This window comes from Eumetopias jubatus, unplaced genomic scaffold, assembly GCF_037043125.1.
Source record: "Eumetopias jubatus isolate StellerSeaLion01/CBP00866 unplaced genomic scaffold, mEumJub1_p1.0 scaffold_4, whole genome shotgun sequence".
In the NCBI taxonomy this organism is placed as follows: Eukaryota; Metazoa; Chordata; class Mammalia; order Carnivora; family Otariidae; genus Eumetopias; species Eumetopias jubatus.
The window spans coordinates 139,820,925-139,845,095 of NW_028274810.1; the positions used below are offsets into that span (position 1 = coordinate 139,820,925).

General features: G+C 36.5%; 1 protein-coding gene and 1 pseudogene across 1 annotated transcript in view; both read right to left on the reverse strand.

Moving 5' to 3' along the window:
- ZFPM2 (zinc finger protein, FOG family member 2) overlaps positions 1-24,171 on the reverse strand; it is a 350,753-nt gene that overhangs the window by 156,317 nt on the left and 170,265 nt on the right. Inside the window, exon 5 of the mRNA XM_028110792.2 lies at positions 177-288. Coding sequence (XP_027966593.1) covers positions 177-288 — 112 coding nt within the window. The remainder of the gene's footprint in view (positions 1-176; positions 289-24,171) is intronic.
- On the reverse strand, positions 1,883-1,960 carry LOC148164611 (small nucleolar RNA U3; annotated as a pseudogene).

Sequence of the window (24,171 nt, forward strand, 5' to 3'; positions counted from 1 at the left end):
ACAGGAAAAGCCCAGGACGCTTTGCTGGAAACACAGGTTAGAGAGATTCTTGAGAGAAAAAGGAAGAGAGAGGATCGCATTTCCCTTTGCGTTCCCATTACCGCTCACTTGGTGGGGTCCTGCCTTGCTCGGGTTCCACAACTTGCCAAGAGAGTGGGAAATGATCCCGCATTTACCTTTGCTGTACACAATGCAGTTGTTTTGGTTGTCTTCCACTCCTTGCCAAGTCACATCCAGTAGCCACTTGGGACCAGCCGTCAGCACCATTGGGACCTGAGCCTTTGTCTTCTGTGGAAAGAATGGTAACAAACAGATGCCATTTGCTTTCGTTGATTAAAAACTTGAATAATAACTGTACTAATCATTTTATTTTTACAAACAACTAAATCTCCCAAACCATAATCCAAGCCCTTATTCCCCTGTCTCATAATATCTTTTTAAGACGACAGAAGCTGTAAGGATTTACTGCTTTCACTAATCTGAATGGTAGAATTATTATCAAGGATTTTTTTTTCCTAAATGATACTGGATCAGATCTCCAAGATTAGACAGATCTCTTGTGGCTCTGAATTATAAAGAGAATGCAGATGACTTTCATTGCAAAGAGCAGAGTGTTTAGAAGTGAACTTTAGACACATTGTACTTTACTATCAACAGGATCTCACTATTTCCTGAAACAGACAGGAAAGAATTTAAAGAATCAGGATCCATTTCAAAGCTCTATCCTGAGCAACATTTATATTAGAGTAGGAATTTATTTCGAATGAATAATGAAATCTACCCAACCTCCTCTGCTAAGTGTGGATATATAGTCTCAGGGTAACTGAAATAATAATAATGCTAATGATTCATCATACATTGTCTCCAGAAAGACTATAAAAGAGGAATCGTGAATAAATTCAGAGGCAGAGCAACTAAAGCATGACATCCCTCGCTCTGAGAAGCACAGAAAGCGGGGAGACATGCGCCCTAGTTCTAACAAAGTATTTCCAGTTGTACGTTTTAAATATAAGGCTCAAAAGGTTCATCATTTTAGGCTGTTTGGCATCCAAATTATTTGTCTTTAATTACATTAAACATGGCAGGAAATAAACTGGGGAGGAAACAAGTGAGCTTTAGCAAGACTGTTGTTTCCCGATGAGTCACAGTGAACTGGCATTCAGACTTTTATCATCCACCAGACCATGTCTGTATATCAAATATCACAAAACCGCAACACAGACTACAATGCAAGGGTCTCAAGGTAATTTTTGAACTGAATCTTCACCTAGATATGATCCTGCCAAAGAGATCTCAGCTCATTCTGGGACTTTGCTGCAAATTTCCCAAATTGGCATTAATAAGTATTCACTTGAGGAGTTCCATGTAATCTGGTCATTTCAAATCCCTCAGGAATCTGGAAAACCCATTTCACCCGCTGGATGACAACAATGATAACGTCTGAGACACGGATCTATTGTTAGCTGCAAACCCATATTGACAAGTAGGCATAAGATGAATGTTAACCCATTTCTTGAAGTACCAATTACATTATAAGAGGTAGAACTACCATAAAACACACTGTTTAATGAAAAAATCAACCATTATGGATAAATTAAAAAAAAAAGAAATCTGAAAAAATATTTCAAATATTAAAAGAGATGGTAAACCAGATCAAGAGAAATACTAGCATACTAATTTTTTATCTTTATATAAAATATAAAAATAAATAAAATATATTTATATTTATATATCATTTTTATATTCATACTTTTTATATTTATATAAAACATATTTATATTTATATATAAAATATTTATATTTATATATCATTTTTATATTCATACCTTGATTCATTTTAAATTCTTAATTTTTCAACTACATATCTTAATATTTGGCAAACATCTATCTGGTGCTTTACACGTTCAGAGAAACTTCTCTAGTAACAAACTATAGAAATTGTCCCTGAAAGAACAGTCTTGCAGGATGCTTATGTGAGAACCCTAGAGGAAAGAAGTAATTTTATATTATATCATTTTTTTAATAATACAGGCAAAAATGTTATCAAGTTATCTTTATGGTTATTAGTCTGAGTGACCATTTTTATTTCCATTTGAAAACCGAATTGCAGACAAGCAAGCTTCTTCAATCTGAAATGATAATGACCCATATCCATTTAAATATTAGGTCTTAATTATGCATATGTCTGCTTCTCTTACTACCAGAGGAACCGGTAAATCCACAGATCAGGGTCAGCAGGTCTCCAAGCAGTAGGCAGAAGAAGTCATAGGAGAGAGTGTACCATTTCGATAAAACCGGATGTAGGAGATTTTGTGGTCTTATTGCTAACACCTTCTCTTTTCTGGTTTTAAAGAAGAGAATTCAACAAAAGGCACCTCCCCCATTTGTACTGTACTGTACCGTTATTTCATGGGAAAGACATGCCTTTTATTTAATCTTTATACTCCATAGTTCTTAAAGCCACATAGATTTCTACACAGTAAATCAGCTCTTACAATTTTCCATAGATAATATGAAAAATAGATAATGATCACTTAAATTCTTTAGGGAATCTTTTAGTGTAGAGCAAATCAATTGATTTTGCTGATACTATAATCTTCCATTCATTTACCTCCACCGTGGTCCTGTGTTTGGTGCTAGGAATGTGAGGACATCTTTTTTGGTGAAATATATGGATACGTAAGAAAAAGTTTAATATAATGCAAAAAGTAGCATGGTAAGGAGTGCAAAGTCATGTGTAAATTGTTTTGGGATTAATGCAGGGCAAAAGAGAAACTTGTGTTGTGTGGATTCTGGGAAGATAAAGAGGAGGTAACATTCAGACAAGATCTTAAAGGATAAACAGGGAGAATTTGCAATTGGTGGTACAGAACGGGCAAAATCTGAGCAGTTTGTAAGAGAGTCATAAGTACAGGAAATAGTGAGTCTTTCTGGGACTCTGGTTTTAACTCCTTACAAAGTCATTAGAGCTCTTCTTGGTATGTAAAAAGCACTAGATATGCATTAGTTATCATCATCATCATAATCATTATTATTACTGTTAAGTGGAAGAAACATAACAGCAATGTGTCTGGAAGGGCAGGTGAGAAGCATATTTTGAAGGACCTTTTCATACCAGGCAAAACCCTTTATGCTTGAATTTCTAGGCAAAGGAAACCAGTTAAGACTGTTTAACCAGAAGAATAAGGGTGCTACTATGTATGCGACTTGTGCAGGGATTTTCTTAGACACTTCCCTGACTTATTTAGTCCTGATGTCCATTCTCAGATTAAAAAAACAACAACAACAACAACCACCAAAAACCCCTGCAACTCAAAGATTAATAATTTCTTTTAGGTCAAATAGCTGGTAGAAGGAGGACCCCATTTTTATGTCTAGCTTTGTTTCCAGACACTACCACTCCTGGGGTGACCAACCATCTGGGTTTTCCTGGGACTGAAGGGTCTCCCAGGATGCTGGTTTTTCAGCACTTCAACCGGAAATTCCTGGGCAAACTGGGATGACTCATTCACCTCCACACCTACTACTACTATGGTTAGAACAATATTGGTTGTTTATACCTATTGAGCACTAAATGTTGGGTATTGTACTTCTCCTCGATTACCTTTTTTGATTTTTAAACTCTGGGACTTAAGTATTAACATTTTCTCCATTTAGTACACAAGCAAATTAGGATTTGAAGGAATTAATTTTATGGTACAAATAAAAATAGTTAATTAGTATATTTCCTTAGAAGTAAGTTAGGTATCATGTGTTTTAAAACCTTGGAAACCTTTAGTAGAATCTGACTTATTAAGAAACTGAATCGAAGGAAAAACAATTTCTTTTCCTCTAAACCAATAAAGCAAAAGCAAAAATGTAGCAAAGACTTGCTGAAAGCTATACCCAAGCTGTAAAGTAAATAATAAGTAGATAAAAAATCTCAAGGGACCAGTTATTACAGTTTTGAGGAGGTAAGTCAATTTCTTTCTGAAGAAGACAACTTTTGTAGAGATTGACTGACTTCAAAGAAGATTACCAAGTGTGAGAAGGAAGGAGTTATCCAGGATTATATGAAATCTACACTCCAGCAAAATCCATGAATAGAAAATAACAATAATATCCACATTGATCATTAGGTTCACTTTCCCATGTCTCTATCATAAGGACTCATACAAGTCTAGAATGTTAAGAGCTGGAATCTTCAAAGTTCAATGAGTTTAATTCCCTAATTTCACAAATAAAGAAAGGCCAAGATGTTTATTAGCATCCTACAGAGGATACAGTTGGCACAATATGTTGGGAAGAGAGTGGATATAAAAGTTGTGATAGACAGAGAAACAGTGTCCATGCCCCAATTCCCTGGAACCTGGGAATATATTACCTTACTTGGGAAAAGGGATTTTAAAGATGTGATTAAAGTTTAGGACAGTGGAATGGTGAGTATCCTGGATTATCTGGATAGGCCCCATCTAACACAGAGAAGACAGAGGCAAAACAGTAGGTCAAAGGGATTCCATATGAAAAGGATTCCACCTGCCTTTGGTGTCTTTGAAGATGGCATACTGAGGCTATAAACTAAGGAACACTGTAGTGTCTGGAAACTGGGATGACTCTCAGTTACAAGAAGCAAGGAAACAGGGACCTCAGTTCTGCAACCTCAAGGAACTGAATTCTGCCACCAGCTCGAAAGGTGGGAAAGGTATTCTCCCCTAGAACCTCCAGAAAGGAATGCATCCTGCTGACATCTTGATTTTAGTCTAATGAGATCCCATACTGGATCCGATCTACAAAACTGATAATAAATTTGTGTTGTTTTAAGCCACTAAATTTGTGGTCATTTTTTTCAGCAGCAATAGAAAACTAATACAAAAGGCATTTGGGTTTACTGACTTACAGTTAAAAAAAAAAAAAGACTAAGATCTTATCAAAAGTACTTAAAAGTGTGAAACAGCTTCTTTTTCATTGGAATAACAAAAGAATCTACGTTATCATTCCACAATCATTAGATATGCTTAATGTTCTTGTCTTCAAGTACGAGAACATACATAGTGGTGACTGTAATAATTTCCGCTCCTACAATTAAGTATTTAAAACATTTCATGATTTACCATCGACCTTACAGTTGGGATGGAACCAAAAGGACACTACTGTTCTTGGAGTCAGATGGCCTCGGTTTGAATCCTACTACGTGCTATGGGCAGGCTCTGTGACCGGAAAACCACTTAAACTCAAATGTCCTGAATTTCAGAACACACATCTGCCAAATCATTTCTAGCTCAAGGAGTCTTATAAAGCAACCGGCACAGTGTTTAGTGCACTGCAGATGCATGCCAAACTTCTGCTGAATAGCTACATGAATAAATGAATTAAAAATGTCCAAAAACATTTACTGAATCCTTACTATTTCTCAGGTGCTAGTCATGTTTGTCACTATTCACATAAAAGTCAAGACAAAAACTCTTTAAGTATCCAATTTAAACCTGGTGGTAGTCACTAGTGCTACTGATCCATTGTTCCCAGCTCTCTGCTTTCCAGATCTCTGTTCAAGTTAGGGATGGTCGTATGACTTCACTGGACCAATAAAACTGAACAACAGATGACCCGTGTCACTTCCACAGAGAAGTTGTAAGAGCCAATGGACTCACCAGCATGCCTTGCTTTTGCTGAAGTGATCGTGGAAGCATGTAAGGAGGAAGCCCCAGGAATCACAATGGCCGTGTAGCGTGATAAGGAAATAAACTTCTTTCTTTATGTAAAATGCTGCTGTGATATTAGAGTTGCTTGCAACCTCAGCAAAACCTAGCTTATCCTCACTTATGTAAAGGTTTTCTTTCTTCTTTCTTTTTTTTTTTTTCTGTATTCAATAACCCATGGGTTTTTACAGGTTAAAGTTTGCACTTCATATCTAGGTGGTCTCTTTCAGGAATAAATCAATTTGAGGTACATAACAGGAGCCCTGAGTTTCAGTTAAACCGGCATGTTTTAAAAAGAAAAAGAAATAGTGTGCACTTTTGAGGCTCCGCATTGTAAGTCAGAAAAATGTGCACTCCTGGACACTGTTTGAACCCAGAGTTTCATGCTTCGACAGCCCACAACTAGACAAACTTGACAAGGACAAAATGGGTCAAAAGTGTCATTTCTTAGGAATAATTAGAATCATCTAATGTGGATAAAAGAGGTCAAACTAGCATCCACTTCTCACTAACCTTTGGAGTTACTGGACCGACAAAGGAGGTAGCCTTCAATAAATGTTTATACTCAAGCCAAAAGGTTAATGGAGATAAAAGTAGACAGCCCAAAGGTAAAGCACAGAGGATAATTCCAACCCAAGAAACTGGTGACATAATGCTGTCTTAGGGATTCCAAATTTTGCTGGAAATATTTGTTGAGGATTTCCAAAATGAGGCTTAGGAAGAGCTAGAAGTCTTAGGAAAATCTGACCTATGAGAAGAGCCTGACTTTACAGCCTTTTAAAAGAGCTAGAAGAGTTACTTGATGGAAAAAGTGGCCTCCATTGACTTTAGTTGAGGAAATATAACAAAATCTCATTAGAGAATCTCAAGCCAATGCCATGAGATGTAGTTTGATGCTGATAAAAATGCTCTCAGGATGTTGATTCCTTAACTGGGCAATAGGTGAAGAGGGCTTGAAGCCTATTTGGCAAAATTCATAGCTGTTTTAACAATTCATCGCTGTTTCTATTCTCTCAGCTATAAAAACATATTTGATAGTAGGCATAGAAAATTTTCCAAATTACTGTAGACATTAGATTTATATAGTGAGAACCAGAAAAATGGCCACTCTCCCCAACTGAATTATTGTCTACATCTAAGTGAAAAAATGGTACTGTACGTAATTTGACATTGTACTTTACTACACAGTAAAAGTTTCAGTTAATATATCCAAACAGTTCTCCACACTGGAATTAAATTCAAACACAATCTGACAGTCACGAAAACATGGTATCACTCTCCCTTTAACCGTGTGAAGTTTCTAGTGACAGTGAGCTTGAATTTAAAAATTCCCTTCACCAACAGCCTATCCTATGGGTGCAAAATAACTTAAAATCTTGGACTACCAAGAGTGGGGAGAAATGCCAAGTAATATAACTCAAGGCCCTATACAATTGTGTTTTCAGTAATTCTATGATGGCATATAGTCTCAACATTACTGACCTGACTGGAACTATAAAACTTTTAGTATGGGGGCACCTGGTGGGCTCTGTTGGTGGAGCATGCGACTCTTTTTGATCACAGGTTTGTGAGTTTGAGCCCCACACTGGGTGCAGAGTCTTAAAAAAAATCAGTAAATAAATTCAAAAAAAAAAAAAAAGATAACATTTAGTATGATGACTTCCACCTAATAAAACTGTGTTTTTTAGTAAACATCCTTTAAAAAGTTATATAGGAGCACTGGGTGTTATATGCAAACAATAAATCATGGAACATTACATCAAAAACTAATGATGTAATGTAGTGATTAACATAGCATAATAAAAAAAAGGTTATATAGGACACCATGTGAAATGTCTGAGCTTGATGCTATGGAGGCCAAGAATTTTTTTTTCTTTCAAAGAATAGAGGACACTTTAAATTACAGAAACAGAATAACTCTATCCCATGTGGTCTTGTAGGGTCAGCATTATCTGTGTGATGATATAAAAACAGGTTCTAACAATAACACCTAAATATTCTCCATGTCTAATGAATGCCAGACATCATTCAGACATGACTAGGTGTATCATGTGTTTCCATTAAAGTCATGTGCTTATACTTAAAAAAGAATGAAATGGCCACTGAACTACATTGGGATGTGCCTTGGGTGAGAGTTGCCATCTTCCTTTTGTTTGTTGTGTCTAAAAACGAGAGAGACAGAGAGATAGAGAGACAGAAAGACAGAGAAGTATGAACAGATTTAAAGAAGTAACTTCCAGGGTGCCTGGCTGGCTCAGTTGGAAGAGCATGAAGCTCTTGATCTTGGGGTCTGAGTTTGAGCCCCACACTGGGTGTACATATTACTTAAATGAATAAATAAATACAAACTTTAAACAACAATTTTAAAATTGAAGAAGTAACTTCAGGAACTTCCAAACTCATACCAAGTGTTTTACCTACAGTAATTGCTAAAGAAACAACAACACTCAACTTAGTAAAAGATTATCAAATTTCCATTGCTTGAAAAAAACTGATACACTAGACACATGTTCAAACTCAAGTTCAAATAAGAGTATTTGAGTATTCTTATACTCTCCTTAAACTCTTAAATTGGAAAAAACGTGAAAAGTCTAAATTGGAAAGGCATCAGTAATGTGCTCTAACAAGGACCACTACACTATACCATTAGGCACAGAACAGATTTATGAATGAAAATCCCAGGAAGGTTTCATTAGAATAGTGTTTCTCTTGAGCACAATTCTACAAAATATACCTTAAGGACAGCATGAGAGTGAAATCCCAGAGAGCTTCTGCTAACAAGCATCTTTAAGATCACAGTGGTATGTGGGATCTCAAACACGGTAAGAGACTTTTCAAAAACAAAATGAGTGTGAAATAAAATGATAGAATTCTTGGCTCCTATATCCATACTCCTTATGTCAAAGACAGTTTTATCTCTATGAACCAAAAATTTAAATAATCATTATCTCTGAGGTATATTTGCTTTGAGTTCTCAAAATTATGGAAACCCATTATTGCAGCATGAGTCACTGCTTAAATACAGGAATTTCAGTGTAAGAAATAATGATCTTTTAAGAATGTGAACACAAATAGTTCCACATATCCAGGTCATTAAAATAATCTCTTTGCTTCCAAAAAAAAAAAAAAAGATTATTTCATGATCGTTAGAAATATAAAATTATTATTCAAGAATCCTCATATTAAAGATAAAGATATTTCATTTTTCAAGTGGAAAGACTCTCTAAATGAATAATAAACATCCAAGTTACCCAGATATTTATTTATACTTTCATTTTCAAAAAAAGAAGAGATTCATTTCTCTTTCCCTTTTGCCAACTCACTCCCACAGTCTCATCTGTTCTCCACATATATTTGGCTCCAAAGAGGAACTACTCCCTGAAAGCTGGCAACCATTAACTTCAACCTTTTATTTTATACAGTTCTGAAAGTCACAGAGTGTTTAAGGAGTGTTGTTTTGCTCCTGGCAGAATTTCTGGGCTTGCACCTAGTGCAATGTGCAAAAGAGTGTCGTCAGCACCGAAGCCTTGGGAAGGAAAAAGTAAATTGCTCTGGAGTATCCCTCCTCACATAAACCTGTGGCGGGATTCAGGGACCTGGAAAGCCATGATCCCAGCTGTGTGACCTGGGGCCAATCACTTAAACTCTCAGGGTCTCATCTTTCTCCTTTGTAAGATTATCTCCAGTGTCCTTACAGATTGACAATAATATCATAAGGTTTTCCACCATAGAATTTTTGTCAAGTCTAAACTCAAATCTTGAGTGTGGAGAAGATATATATGAAAATTCAATACACTGGGCTTACACTTACTTAAGTAAGGAAATGCTACTTTTTTTTTGTTTTTATTGCTCAAGCAGTAAATAAAGCCATCTAATTTACTTTACCTTGGAATATTAATACAAGGAAAATGGTGTGGTCAGAGGAAGTGGTGTGGTCAAAACAAAAATGTTAGTATGAAGAATTATACAGAGCAGGTAACAGATGTATATACACATATTCAACTATCGATGACCTATTTACACATAAAAATAAAATAGTGATCAATTCTATTCGGCAGTCTCTTTTTGAGATTTACCCCAAAGGCATTCTGTGGAAGAAAGAAAAAGCTCTATCCTGCACAAAGTCATCCTCAGATACTGAGATATGTCTGTCCCTCATGAATTAATCCACTGCAATATGTAATGAATCTTTTGGACACCTTTTAAACTGTCTCCTTATTACCATTTGAGCCAATCTTAATATCAGCCCTTCCCCTCCAAAGAAAAAATGGCAATCCTGATATTAACAATATAGTAAATTTTAAAACCAAATGCAAACGGTTTTTTTCCCCCAAAACATTACATGTTTTGTTTTCATGATGTGTACCTTTATTTTTGTCCGTAACCATACATTATTAAGAACTCCCCTATATCTTGAACTTAAAATATACCTGATATTTGAAACCGATGGTAACAGTCTATGGCAAAAATGGAAGAACAGGAACGAGAAAGGTGTCTCCCTCCAAAGAGAAAAAAGAAAAACGATGGCATTGTTAAGCCATACAGTAGGTACTGTGATAAATATAGCACCTTTTGGGAAAGCAGATTTTTATGAGACAAGTTATTGAAAATTGGGTGCAAAAGCTTCAAAGCTTGGCAGTCTAACTGGCAGAAGTGTGAAGGTGCTACAGAGTAGTAGAACAAAGCTTATCTAATCTGTGAGACATTTTAATAACAAGAATATTACAAACACTTAAATTAAGTATCTAACGTAAGACTCTGACCACGAGAGTAGTTTTCAATATTTTTTTTCCAAATCAACAGATGCAAAAGGACTCTACTAATTCTGTACTTCCAGGGAATAAAAGTCAAGTGCCCAGTCACTGGGAGTGGCCTTCCCTTCCGGATGCAAGCTGCCTTGCTTTCTGTGGGGAAAAACAAGCGGAAGAGGACTCTGACCAATGAAAGAGGTTCGCCTCTATATGCTCCCAATCCAGGGGCCTTTGTTCAATATACCTGTGGGTGTGGGGCAACTAAAGGAGCAAGGTATGAAATCAGAACCAAATGAGATAAACCTTTATTAATACTGCCCCTGGACAAACTTCTCAAACCATATTCTTTACAAAATGAATAGAAATATGAATAAAACTATCAAGGTATATGTTAGAAAGAATATTTTTTTAAAGATTTATTATTTATTTGAGAGAGAGATCAGCTGAGTGGGCCGGGGGTTGGGGAGAGGGATAGGGAGAGAATCCTCAAGCAGACTCCCCACTGAGCATGGAGCCCAATGCGGGGCTCGATCCCAGGACCCCGGGATCATGACCTGAATCAAAACCAAGAGTTGGATGCTTATCCGACTGAGCCACCCAGGCACCCCTAGAAAGACTATCTAAATAACATTAACATGACAAAGTAACACATCTATAAAAACTTAATGGTTGAGTGCGAATACCAGGGGTTAAAATCTGCATTTAGCTGCATGTGTATGATATTAAAGGTCAGACCAAGTTGGTTTACATTGTCCAGATGTGGGTTGTTTTTTTTTTTTTTAAAGATTTTATTTATTTGACAGAGAGAGACACAGTGAGAGAGGGAATACAAGCAGGGGGAGTGGGAGAGGGAGAAGCAGGCTTCCCGTTGAGCAGGGAGCCCGATGCGGGGCTCGATCCCAGGACCCTGGGATCATGACCTGAGCTGAAGGCAGAGGCTTAGTGACTGAGCCACGCAGGTGCCCTGAGATGTGGTTTTTGCCACATAAAAAATGTAACTTTATGTATAAACATTCTAATTAGTAATGACTGATCAGCATTATTTTTGGATATCTCCATGCCATTTCTATTTTGAGAGACTAATTTAGGTTATTCTGCTTTTAAAATAATCACTTTTTACTTTACTAGAAATTGAGTATATTCATTATTCATTCAATAAACATTTATTAAATTATCTACTACATATAAAACTCTTAAGAATAGAATGATGAAAGATGAGTTACACCTCCTCTAGATGCTCACAATGTATTGGTAATAAAAATGCTTAAATGACATACACATATCAATATTTATAATCAGGCTCATGATACGTCAAGTATATGACTGATACATTTAGAAATCTCAATGCATATCTGATGGTCCATGACCAAATGGCAGCGTAGTAATAGATGAGAAGTGGTTAACAGACTCATCTTAAAGGGTCTTCATGACAATTTAGGATTACACTTTAATTCTGAATTTAAAAATACTGAGGCTTTCTCCAATATACACTGAAAATCTATAAAATATAGCTTATATTTTTAATAGTTATATCTAAAACCCAATTATAAATCTTTCATATTTATAGCTTGGTTTAAGCCATGCACTTCTACTTCTATCAACCTCAGTTTACTATATATCCATTTAATTATTATTACTAATAAGTAAAGTATATCAAAAATAAAATTAAAAAATATTTCAAAAATGGAAATATTTTATGAAATGTAGCCAAGATAAATTATGTACATACTATCTTAAGTGCATATACATTATCACACTTAATATGCTTTATTAATAGTCAAATTTTAAAACTTGTACTTTGGTGTCAAGCTGACTAAGCCTGCACCACATCTCCATCCAGTAGCTGTATGGCCTAGGGCAAGTTACTTAACTACTCTGTTTCTTCATCTCTAAAATAAGTATAATGAAAGTATTTATGTCATAGGATTATTTTGAGGATTAAATGAGTTAATGTAGGTAATGAGCTTAAAGCTGTAACAGGTATGTTATTCTATGCAAGTGTTTGGCTTACGTTTCTAATACTCCTAAAGAAATTTGTTTCCATCAAAATGCAGAAGTCCCAGTAAAACAAGAATTTTGGCTGGGTGGAAGAGTGACACATTTCCCTAATACATGATTTATAACATTTCATCAAGCATTAACTATGTGCTAAAATTCTAGGTGCTGCACTACTTGTTGAATTAATTTTCACAATTCCACTGTTACGTCCATTTTGTAAAGGTAAAAACTGAGATTCTAAAATATTAAACAACTTGTTCAAATTCACATTGCTGGAAACTGCCTTAACCATGAATTATTTTCTCTTTTTCTCTTAGCAAATCTGTAAGAAACTAAATTCTTTCCATGGTGTTAAAGCAAAAAGAATCTTCTTAGGAGTTGTGTTAAATATCAATTCTTCATGTCCATGAAAACTAGCTTAAATGATCTTCCATGAGTCAGTGGTTAGTAGTTTCTGTTTTACATTATGCATGATTCCAACTGCACTTTGTATAAGCTAATTGCATGGTGCCTCATTAATAACCTTCAGGGTTTTCCGAGCTGTGAAATTTATAGGTTTATAGTGAATTATTTCTCACATTTGCACAGTTTTGGGTCTTAAAAGTCTAGCTGAGATGCTAAATATCAATATCAGGCATCAAGTGGGTTTAAGAGGAACAGAACTGAACATAGCGATGTTCTGTTAGTGATGTTAGTGATATTAAAGACATTGAAAAATAGGCAATGCTTTTAAGATTTTTATTTTTGTGACTACAGGCATTTTTTTATACCTGTAGAAATGTTTATAGCTTAACAATGGATAAAACATAGCCTATATAAACTTTTCCAATCATAAGCAGAATCCATGATGAAATCCAAAGTGTCTTTAGGCTAAAATTCACTCAGTTCAGCACTGATCACACAAGAACAAATGAATAATAGATTCTCTTCGTACCCAACTGGTCAACAGACAGAATAGAGCCTCAACACAGTACTTCACAGTGAGGCATCAATGTATACTCTGGGCTGCAAGGCCACCATGCCTGACTGGTCAATTCCACTCTTCAGAATCTCTGGATGTACCCACTTAAGGAACTTAAACTGCATTATATAGTCTTGGCTCCCTGATGGGGGTCTGGGGGGGGTGGGGAGTCTCCACTTAAAGAGATATCTCAGTTTGGGTTTAGTTAGTTAGTCTTATGCCTATTTAATTTATTCTGTCCAGATATCAACAGAATGATCAATATAGCATACTATACATATGTAAGAGATTTTACTATTCTGACCAATCTTTTTACTTTTTAACTACTCAATGAATTGGTTAGTGGGGAGACAACCATACCACTAGCAGCACAATGAAAAGATTTTAATGGCGACTTAAGGTTACTTGAATAAAGTCTTCCCTTGTATGATGAAAAGCTCTACATACTGATTATAAAATAATTTATTCTGTTAATATTACTCCAAATTTTCTACCTACCCTTTTTACTAGTACCTACAAGATCTAAAAATTTGCTTATAGAGCATCTGGGAAATACTTTGAAAAGGCTCTGGACATTGAGCTCCTAATTATGCCATTCCCCTGCCTTGGACTCTGAATTAGGAATTTCTGAGCTAGTTCAAAAATTTTAAATAGTGCAAATTTTTCTAATACCATGCACTGGAACAAAGTCTTAAAACAGACTCATGGTGTCCTTTAATATTTAGAAATTTAAATAAGCACAGCGGCTATAAATATATTAAAAAATTGACACAATGGTGCCCCATCCCCTAGAAACAGAGACAGAGTCCCTTCAACAAAGACACATACTGCCAAGCATCCTCTTTGGTGGGGCTCCACTCCCATTACATTTGAGAATCACAAAACAAGGTCACTAATTCACAGTGAAGTGGATTTTCCCTAATTCAAGTCTGCAAGAAAGGAAAGGTTAAACTACAAACACAAACAGAGTTTACTCTACCCTCTGAAGTATGCAGAGCAAAATGCCTTATTTACGGCTCTGTCCTCCATATCTTTTGAAACTATGCACCCTAGGTAAGGCATAGCTTGAGCGTATGTTTCCATGTTGTGCTATTACAGACTAATCCAAATTTCAGTTTCTAATAACCAAGGGTCTAGTTGTGTGTGTGTGTGTGTGTGTGTGTGTGTGTGTATTTTAATGTTACTATCTTTACAGCGTTGTAGATAGCATCCTTTCTACCATATGCATGCATGAATACTTTGCAATCGTTGATAAGGGCACAATGTGTAAGATACACAGACCCCAACTTCATTTTTGGCCAAAATCACACTATTCTATAACATATGGAAGAAAGGTTGGTAGTTTTGCACTAGACCAGTTTAAACGACACTGAAGTAAACTCAATGATAAAGCCAGTTGATAGTAAAATCTCAAGCGTGAGAAATGGCACTATGTCTGTTTTTATGACATATAATACTAAATGTGGATTATAAATAAAATGGATAATTTTAGAGACCCCTCTCATTTAATTCCTGCGAATAGACTACACATATGCAACAAAACCAAATTATCTTGTAGTTTTCCTGTCTTAAAAGCACAAATTTGGAGAGAAAAAGAAAGGGCAGGGAGTGAAACTAATGATAAAACGAAGGGTCCAGCCGTGGGACTGGTGCACATAGAGTCCGCGTTCCAATAAGACTCAACAAACAGCTCTGATCAGAATCTAAGTGATGGGAAACAGCCTGTAGCTTCGAGATTAGCTGCTTCACACTATTTCTGAGTTAAGCCAGCACAAGCAACATCATGAATGCATAATTATAATTATGCATTAGAGTATGCATAATGATCTTAAAATCGGTAAACAAAGAAAAGGCATCAGAATTTCTCAGCTATTTTAGGTATCCTGTTGCAGAAGACAAAATATGACTAAGATTTTAAGGAGGGGTGACTCTTAGTGAAAGTTTTTTGCATGCAATTTACAAACTTGAGAAAATAACTAACAAACCAGCACTGTTTCCCTCTTAGGAAATTCCACATGAACAAGTTAGAATCAAAGAAAAGCAATAGAGTATTTCAAAACATAGGGAGCAAGCACTTCGGAATGCTTACATTTAAAGTATCTAGGCTTAGAAACAGAAATAATAATAAGGTAACATCTTGGACTTCTGATATTGTTTAATAAAATAATGCATGCCCCTGGAATTGTTCGGAAAAATATAATGATCTGTGATTGGCTAATAAAAACGAGTGAAATAACTAAAAGGTGTGTTGGAGATAATTAATAACAACTGGGGAATTTTGTTTTTTTTGGCAAACTACTAGGTTCCAAAAGTCTAACCCTAAGAAGGTCTAACCTGAACGTGTCCAGTTGTAATGCAAAATCACTTGCTTTCAGTTCCAGTTGAAGGGTAATATCTCTTCAACCTTGAAAGGCACTTACATCATGTATTAGCCTTCTATTTTTTGGGCAAGATGATTTGATATTCTGGAACCTTAATCTTTTCTCACGGTACTATTTTTACTGCTCTGCTTTGGAAGTTAGCCAAGTTCTCCACATTCCTCTTAACAGAGCCTTAAACTGAATACCCAAATCTTAACCAGAGTGTGGGTAAGCCTCAAAATTGAGGGATTCTATGGGGACCTAGGCTATGCACAGGATCAGAGGCTAAGGATGCCTTCAAAAGTGTGGATTCTTCATCAATGAGACAAAACAGATGTCCACCAAAGCTACCCTGGAGCTCCTTCCATCTTTTATTTCTTACCCCTCCTTCCCATCAAAATTCAGAGAACCCATTCAACATTCTTTTTCCAAGTAATTTTTTCACGGATCTTTCTTAGCATCATATCTACTGTTTTCTTTACCCAAAGTTCTAATATACTTAAAATTCATCAGCTTTGATCTCCAATGTTTGACACTTACTCCAATAATAATTATCCATGCTGCCTATAATCATCTTCTCCAGTGCTCTTTTGTTTCCCCATCCCTTCTTTACTTTTCCTTTCCCTTTCTACTCCTTCCCTACCCATTCCCCACCCCACCCTTTCCACGATGGTTTATTTTGCTCACATAGAAAACTGTGGAGGAGGGCAACATCATTACTGACCTCAGTCATCATTTGCTTGTGCTGACAACTGAACAACCAGTGGGAAATCTCAAATTAATTATGCAATTTCATTTGCATAATTTTGGTCGGCACATGAATTTTGAGTAAATACAGTAGTTCTCCCCCACATCCACTTATCCTTAAGAGATACATTCCAAGACCCCCAATGGATGCCTGAAACTGAGGATAGTCCTGAACCCTACATATGTTTTTTTCCCCACATATACACTTATGATAAAGTTTAATTAATAAATTAGGCACAGGAAGAGATCAATAACAATAACCAATGATAAAATAGAATTATAAACACCATACTGTAATAAAAGTTATGTGAATGTGCGCTCTCTCTCAAAATAGCTTAGTGTACTGCACTCGCCCTTCTTCTTGCAGTGATGTGAGATGACAAAATGCCCACGTGGGGGAGATGAAGTGAGGGAACCACCCGGGCCCTGTGATGTAGCATCAGGCAATTACTGACCCTCTAACATTACGTCAGAAGGAGTTTCATCTGCTTTTGGTCCTCAGTCGACTGTGGGTAACTAAAGCCATGGAAAGCAAAATGAGGATAAGGGGGACTACTTATGAAAAGTAGGACTGACATCAATTTAACTCTATTTCGGTCAAACCAACAATCCACAGGCATGTACTGGTGGCCTCCTATGCACGATGGCAATCCTGAACTTCATAAAGATTATAAAAGAGCAGACGTTTTGAAAATGCCTGCAAGATTTTTCATTTTGTATTATGGAGAGGAAAAGTTCACAGACTGAGTGGGAGGGTCGGTATAAAAACTTCCCAAGGCAATCAGTGGGTTGGCTGAAGAATTGAGAGAAGAGAAGTAACTGCAAAAGTGACTTGGATACTGATGAAGGAGTTTTGAGATGGTGATGGACGCAATTCTGCCAAGTGGGTGACGGTATAGGTTTCCCCCGTGAATTCAGAAAAAGGCGAAGAAAATGATCCTTCTTTAACGTTCCACTATTTCCCCAGGAATGAAAATTATCTTCTTCATTTCAGCTTTTTGGAACATCTGTCTTTTTGACTATATCCTGGTTCACATGCTAGGATGTTACAGACACACAATTTAAATATATAGTGACCCTGTAGAGGGAGAGCATAGGAGAAGGAAAGTTCACAGACTTTCTAATAAAAAGCCAAGTCTCAATATATTATTAGACATTTGAAAAATTCTTCCATACTCTAACCAAATATTTATAGCTTGTTTTTCTGTCAACGATCTTGTTTTATTTTTCAGTATTGTTGGAATGACATTATTATGTTGGAAATGTTAGATGACTGTGCTGGAGACGTTCTTAATTCAAACCAGGGAAAAATTAGTGTGAAATGATTAAATACAGGGAGTCCTAGTTACAAATGGATTCTGAAAGTTCATCTGAAAAATGCGCCACTTGGAACTCAAAATACATTTTTCACCTTCACCGGTGTTTCTCAACCCAGAGGCTGTACAGTCCCCTTGGGGTCTTGGATATTTATGGGCATTTTTTTTTCAATTTGATGTTTTCGTTTTGATCCTAACACAACAAACATGAAAACAAACATACTTCTACCTTGCATGATGGCAAATCATGTCTTTTGTAGTCAAGATTTACATATGAAATACAGTAAATAGAATATTTTAATTTCTTTAACTTAGTGTTTTTCAAATGGCAGTCTGCAAATCTCTGGAAAAACTTGAGCCTATTGAATTGTTGGTTTTTTTTTTCTTTCCTTCAAAAAGAATCTGTATCTTATTCAAACTGAGCAAAGAACTGGCATAGACCCAATATTGCAAATGGTAAAGTTTCAAGGTTAGATTACAAGAAGGTTGTTTAGTTCTTAATCTAGCTACACATTAGGTATATAAATCCCTGTGTCCAGGAATAAGGGTCATTTGTTAGAGGAAGGACAGAAAGGGAGGCAGGATATTTCCTTATCTTTCTCTGGCCACAGGAAAAATTTTAATATGATTTGTCTTCTTCTGCCTTCTTCCTTCTTGGTTCCTGTCTCCAAGCTTCCGAAATCATTCTCCCCTTAATCCTTGGAGCTTTTTCAGCCACATCAACTTCTCAACAACAGGTCTTCATTTGAGGTACAGGTGTCCTACCTCACAAATTCCTCCCTGCTCCGAAGTGACCCTCTGTTCTCTTCCACCATGAAATAGACAAACACACAGGCTTCCATCAATTCAGTGAAGCAGCTTTCACAAGAAAAACACTCTGACTGAATTAACTGGTATTATGGTACGGATGATCGCTACGGCACCCACAGACCTGTCATTACTAAGCTATCCCCGCTTTACCAAACTTTCTTCCCCCTGCCTCCAAATCGGAGCAGACACAGTCTTTAAATCTCCCATGTTTTTGTTTGTTTGCTCATTTCAGTCTAAAATCTCTCCAGTCGCTCTCTTGGCTAAATATTTGATACTTGCTGAATGCCACAGGTGGAACCCTGGGCATTTTTAAGTTATTATAATAAGCAAAAGTAAGTCAGAAGCTGTCTGTAAATAATGTATAAGTTCAGTGGCTACCAGAGCCTGACATACTGACTTTTGAGATGTTTCGAGGAGGCTCACTGGTTACCAAGTCACTACCATGAACAGGAATGAACTATGCTTCTAAGAACTGTGTTCTTCTTGTTTCAGAGAGTAATTTCTGAAGCTGCTGAACTCTGGAAGCTCCATGTGCATCATGGCCTCACTACGTACGTATCACTTGTCACTAATTGGCAGCAGCTGCTCCAGACAGACCTGGTCTTGGCAAACAGACTGAACGCTTTTCTCTGCCCTCAGGAAATCTGTCTCTCCAGGTGAGGTTTGAGGCCATGTGAAGAGCAGTGTGTTGAGTTTGTTTTCCTGCTGTTTGGCCAGTGGATAAATTAAGGACTTTAAATTTTAGTGTCACTGGTCCACTCTTCCAGACATTCTGAAAATAAGAAATTTTCAAACATGTTACATATATGTTTTTCAATTCCTGACTTAAGGGCCACGCAGCACTTAATCCGCAACATAAACAAATGCATCTCTGAGAGCTTAATGCACTTTGGCATGAAAAATGAGGTTGATGTCCAATACCTCTGAGCATTATTAGCCAGTGTTATTCATTGCTTTCAGATTCACTCTTAAAAATGGGAACCCAGACTCATTTTCACCAAAAGTTTAAGCAAAAGATGCTGACCTTCATTATTTTAACTTTTCGAGGAACCCTGTTGCCTCTAGAGTTCTGATATCAGTAATTTCCCGGAACCCTAGACCACCAGTGACATCATTTTTAATGTTTTGCTCTTCTTTACAATATTATAAGAATGAATCTTATTCTGTTTTTAATCACAAGCCTTATCTAGCAATCAAGGCAGGTATATAATAAGCTAAGCTACTCTGTAAATCTAAACATTCCCTACAAATGGAAAAGATACAGCCTGGGCTCTCTGATTGTTACTAAGGCGACTATCTAAAATGAAAATCTGGTTAACCCTTTTGCTGCCTGGAACCACCCATGTACCACGTTAGCTGACTTCCCTGCACTTATCTCTTCTTTCTCCCCCTCAAGAAATTCATAATTGCATTGCTCCCCAGTAGTTATGCTCTGGTTATCCTATCTGAGAGGACTGTGATGGGTGGTAGTCCCATCTGGACAGCTGAGTGGGGTGGCTGCCTCATCAGGAGGAAACAGACATTGAAACAGAGGGCACATGATTTCCCTACTTATTTAAGGCATCAGTTTGATGAAATCCTTGACAACATTAAAGGATTCCCACTCAATAAATAGCAGAGCACTATGGTATTTTCCTTTCACTCAGGAAATAATTTGACAGTAAAAGCTGTATGTTTCACAAACATATTTTTCCTCAACTATTTTTGAATGACATTAGCAACTGTTAACATTTGCTAGGAAGAATAATATTTCAAAGCATGATACAGAATTTTAGCCAAGAACAAATATCTGTCAGGCACTCTCTATTCTCTTGGTGCGGTTAAACAAAAAAAGGGAATTCAAACAGCAACGAGGAGGGGAATACGGACACATATTTCCATGTAATTTGGACAACAGGAGGCTGGGCCCTAGAAATTCATTAATAGCTACATTTTGAAAACTAAGTCATGTACTCAAATACATTAAAATATCTGTACCTTTCAAAGTGCATTATTGGCATTCTTCTTTACTAGAATTGTTGCTTCCATGTCACTCCCCTTTCAAACCTTTCTAGAAGGATGTCTTGATACTTTTTACCTAGTGTCTCCACTGGAGGCAAAATGACCCATTTGTTATTCTCTCCACATGGCTTGATTTGTTCCTTCATCTTCTGGTTAGGCCCTTCCCTCCATCCTGAATTCCCTGCCTGCTGCTCTCTACCAGTTCAGACCTATCACTTCCTTCAGACCTTGTTCAGCTGTCGTTGCCCTGAGGAAGCATTTCCCAATTAACCTCCCTCCCTCCGTTCACCCTCCTCTGTCCCCTCGGCCATTTTGTACTTGTTGATCCACTGCTTGTAATTGCTTTTTTTTATTATTATTATTGTTGTGTCCCTGCCCTCATATTTGCTTCTATTTCACTTGTCTACATTCTTTTCCATGTGTCCCTCTCTCTTTCTTCAAACAGTCCTCTGGTTGTTGGCGTTTCGATAGCGGCATCAGCATACTCCACGCCGGAGAGTTCGTCTGTAAATACTCTATGACTGATTAAAAATAGTTAATGTTCATAATCCACTTCAGCTGTCTATAGTTTTACTTCCTTACACTGTATTTTATAAAATAACAACACCACTAGCAAATGGGTCTCAAACCAGAGCTTCAGCTCATAGCCAATCTCCCATGGCCTAGTCTTCCTTTAAATATATTTCCTCCTGGATCTTCATAATTTTTTCTTACTATCATGTCAAAACCAACATGTCTAAAATAAAATTCAGCTTCTGTAAAAACCCAACTTTCCATTTATGTTTATCTATTTCTATTAAAGTCACCAATTTAAGAAAACCTGCATATTTATCTAGCTTTACATCTATCTATCTATCTATATATATCCCCTCAACTTTTACATAACTAAAAAAGTGTAGGCATAACTAAAAAAGTGTTCACTACATTAATGAATTACACTTTTGGTTGGAAGTTTACACAAAGTACACAGTGTACCCTCCTTATGGGGATTAATCATTGAAGTCACATGATCAAAACATAAAAGAACATGTAACATGGGACAGTAACCAGTAAGTTTGACTGTTAACGATATGAAAATAACAACATATTTAAAAGATATTAACTACACATAACTAAAAAAAAAGCTTTAAAATCTACTTTAGGTTGAAATCTGAAGCAGTAGAGCTCACTACCAATTCAGGCAGATAAAAGAGAGTGAACATGGAGGCTTCCTTATTTGGGAAAGATTTCGAGGAGTAGAGTGGACATCAAGGTACCAGTTACCTAGTGGAAGGTGCTCAGCTTAGTGAGATGATAAGGGAGGCCATCTGGTGCCATAAATAGGTGACCTTGGACAAATGCATTTAACTCTTTGGAGTTACAGTTTCTGTCTCTGTCAAAAGAATGAATTAATGATTCTCAATTGTCACTTCCTCATGGAGCATTTAATGAATCAAACATAACTCATTAATTGGGGGAATGCAAAATGTTTAATGCATGAGAAAGTGAGAGAAGCTGCTCTTCTGAGACATCAAGGTCCTTCAGTGTCCCCTTCCTCTTTTCTCATATCCTTCATTCATATCAGATAGAGTTTATTACACTCTAAAGTATTTTCTCGCCTAGAGGCATTTACACTTCATCAATAAACCAAGTTTTAAGTTTAAAAGGTAAAATCTGCATCATAGAATTCCAGTTATCACCAATGGGAAGAAGGGACAACTGTAAGGAAGAAACTGATTTTGCCACTTTACCTCGAAAACCACACTATTAGGGTGCTACCTACTTGCAAGCCAATCCTGTAAATCTAGAGGACAAGAGATAGCCAAGAAGAGACAGTCAAGTAGTTTGAAAAGATCTGAGGAACCTTTGTGGAAATCTTAAAATCAAAGAGGGGAAACCTTTGTTAGCATTATTAGAAAGTTAGTATAGAGTTGGGCGCCTGGGTGGCTCAATCAGTTAAGTGTCCAGTTCTTGATTTTGGCTCAGGTCATGATCTCATGGGGGTCATGGGGTTGAGCCCCACGTCCAGCCCAGAGTTGGGCTCCACGCTCAGCTGGGAGTCTGCTTGAAAGATTCTCTCCCTCTGCCCCTGCCCCTCTTCTCAAATAAATAAATAAATCTTTAAAAAAAAAAAAAAAGAAAAGAAAAGAAAGTATAGTGTATGAAAGGAGTGCCTTACTCAATCCAGGGACAGTGTAACTGAGGACAATTTGTAGGGGGATAAATGTCAATTAAAGACAAGACTTATAAAAACAAGCAAATAATCAAATTGTGGTAAGAACTGTGAGCAAGGTATTGGAAATAATGCTTTCTCTAATTAGGTATGTGATCAGCTAAGTCTTTCTCAAAGCTTCAGTTTTGTTATTTGGAAAATACAGGTTGGAATAGGTTTCTTCAAGCTATCACATCTGTAATTTGGTAATATTAAGCCAAAATGGGAATGTTACCAAAAGATGACATAATTTTCCACAAGAAGACAGAAAAATACAGCCAGTAATAATTTATTATTAACCCAATGACATTAATGATTAGTGTTTCTTGAGTGCTTACTCTATGCCAGCCTTTATACTTTGTACTTTACATACACCTCTTTTAAAATTCACAAAATATGTATGTATGACATATTAATATCTCCACTCACAAGATCAGTCAAATGGAGCACAGGGAAAGGTAAAGTAAGTAGCCCAGAACCACAAGCTCCATGGTGACAGAGTCCAGATTTAAGACCAGGTTTTTGACTCTAGGGCCTGAGCTCGCCATCAACATACTATACCAACTCAAATTAAAAGATCTAAAATTCAAAAAATATATATACACAAGAAGAATGGATAAAACACATAACCAGGACTAGAAAGTAGAAATGGAAATCAATATAATAAAATATTATGCCCTCTTTGGGAGGTAGAGAGATAATATTTAAAAGCAGACATGAAAAAGGTTGATACATATTTGCTTTATCTCTGTACACACACACCCCAACTATTTTTTGTTTATTTTTGTTGCCTCCTGTTTATTTACTTAGAATATAAATAACATGTGAGAGGAAAAAGAAGTCACTTAATGAGAGAAAGAACAAATGAAATAGTACTTAGGAAAATGATTAGTGTTTAAAATTAAACGGCCAAGTCACTTACATACAAGGTAATTTGAGAAAATATCAAATTCTATTTCAGACCCCAACAATCATAATTCAGAGCAACATGAGATGCAAGAGGACCAAGAAAGAGCTCACATGCAAAGCATAACCTTGCATTGAAGTCAAGAATACTTAAGTGAGTTATGCCAAATTCATTTATATGTTTTTTAAGATGGAGGGCATTAAAGGTAAGTGTAGTGTTGCACTGGACAAGTCTCAACAAATCAATATAATTTTCTCACCCCATTTTCTCCTATAAGAATGAGAAACCAATCAGGCTGCTATGACAAATCTTTATTCTCTTTAGATTATAAAACTATTTCACATGAAATACTCAAAAAGCCCTAAAAGATACTAAAATACACTTTCTCCAAATCAACACAGAAACTAATTACAAGGGATTTTCAAAGAATAGTTACTTATGGCTCAACAGCAGC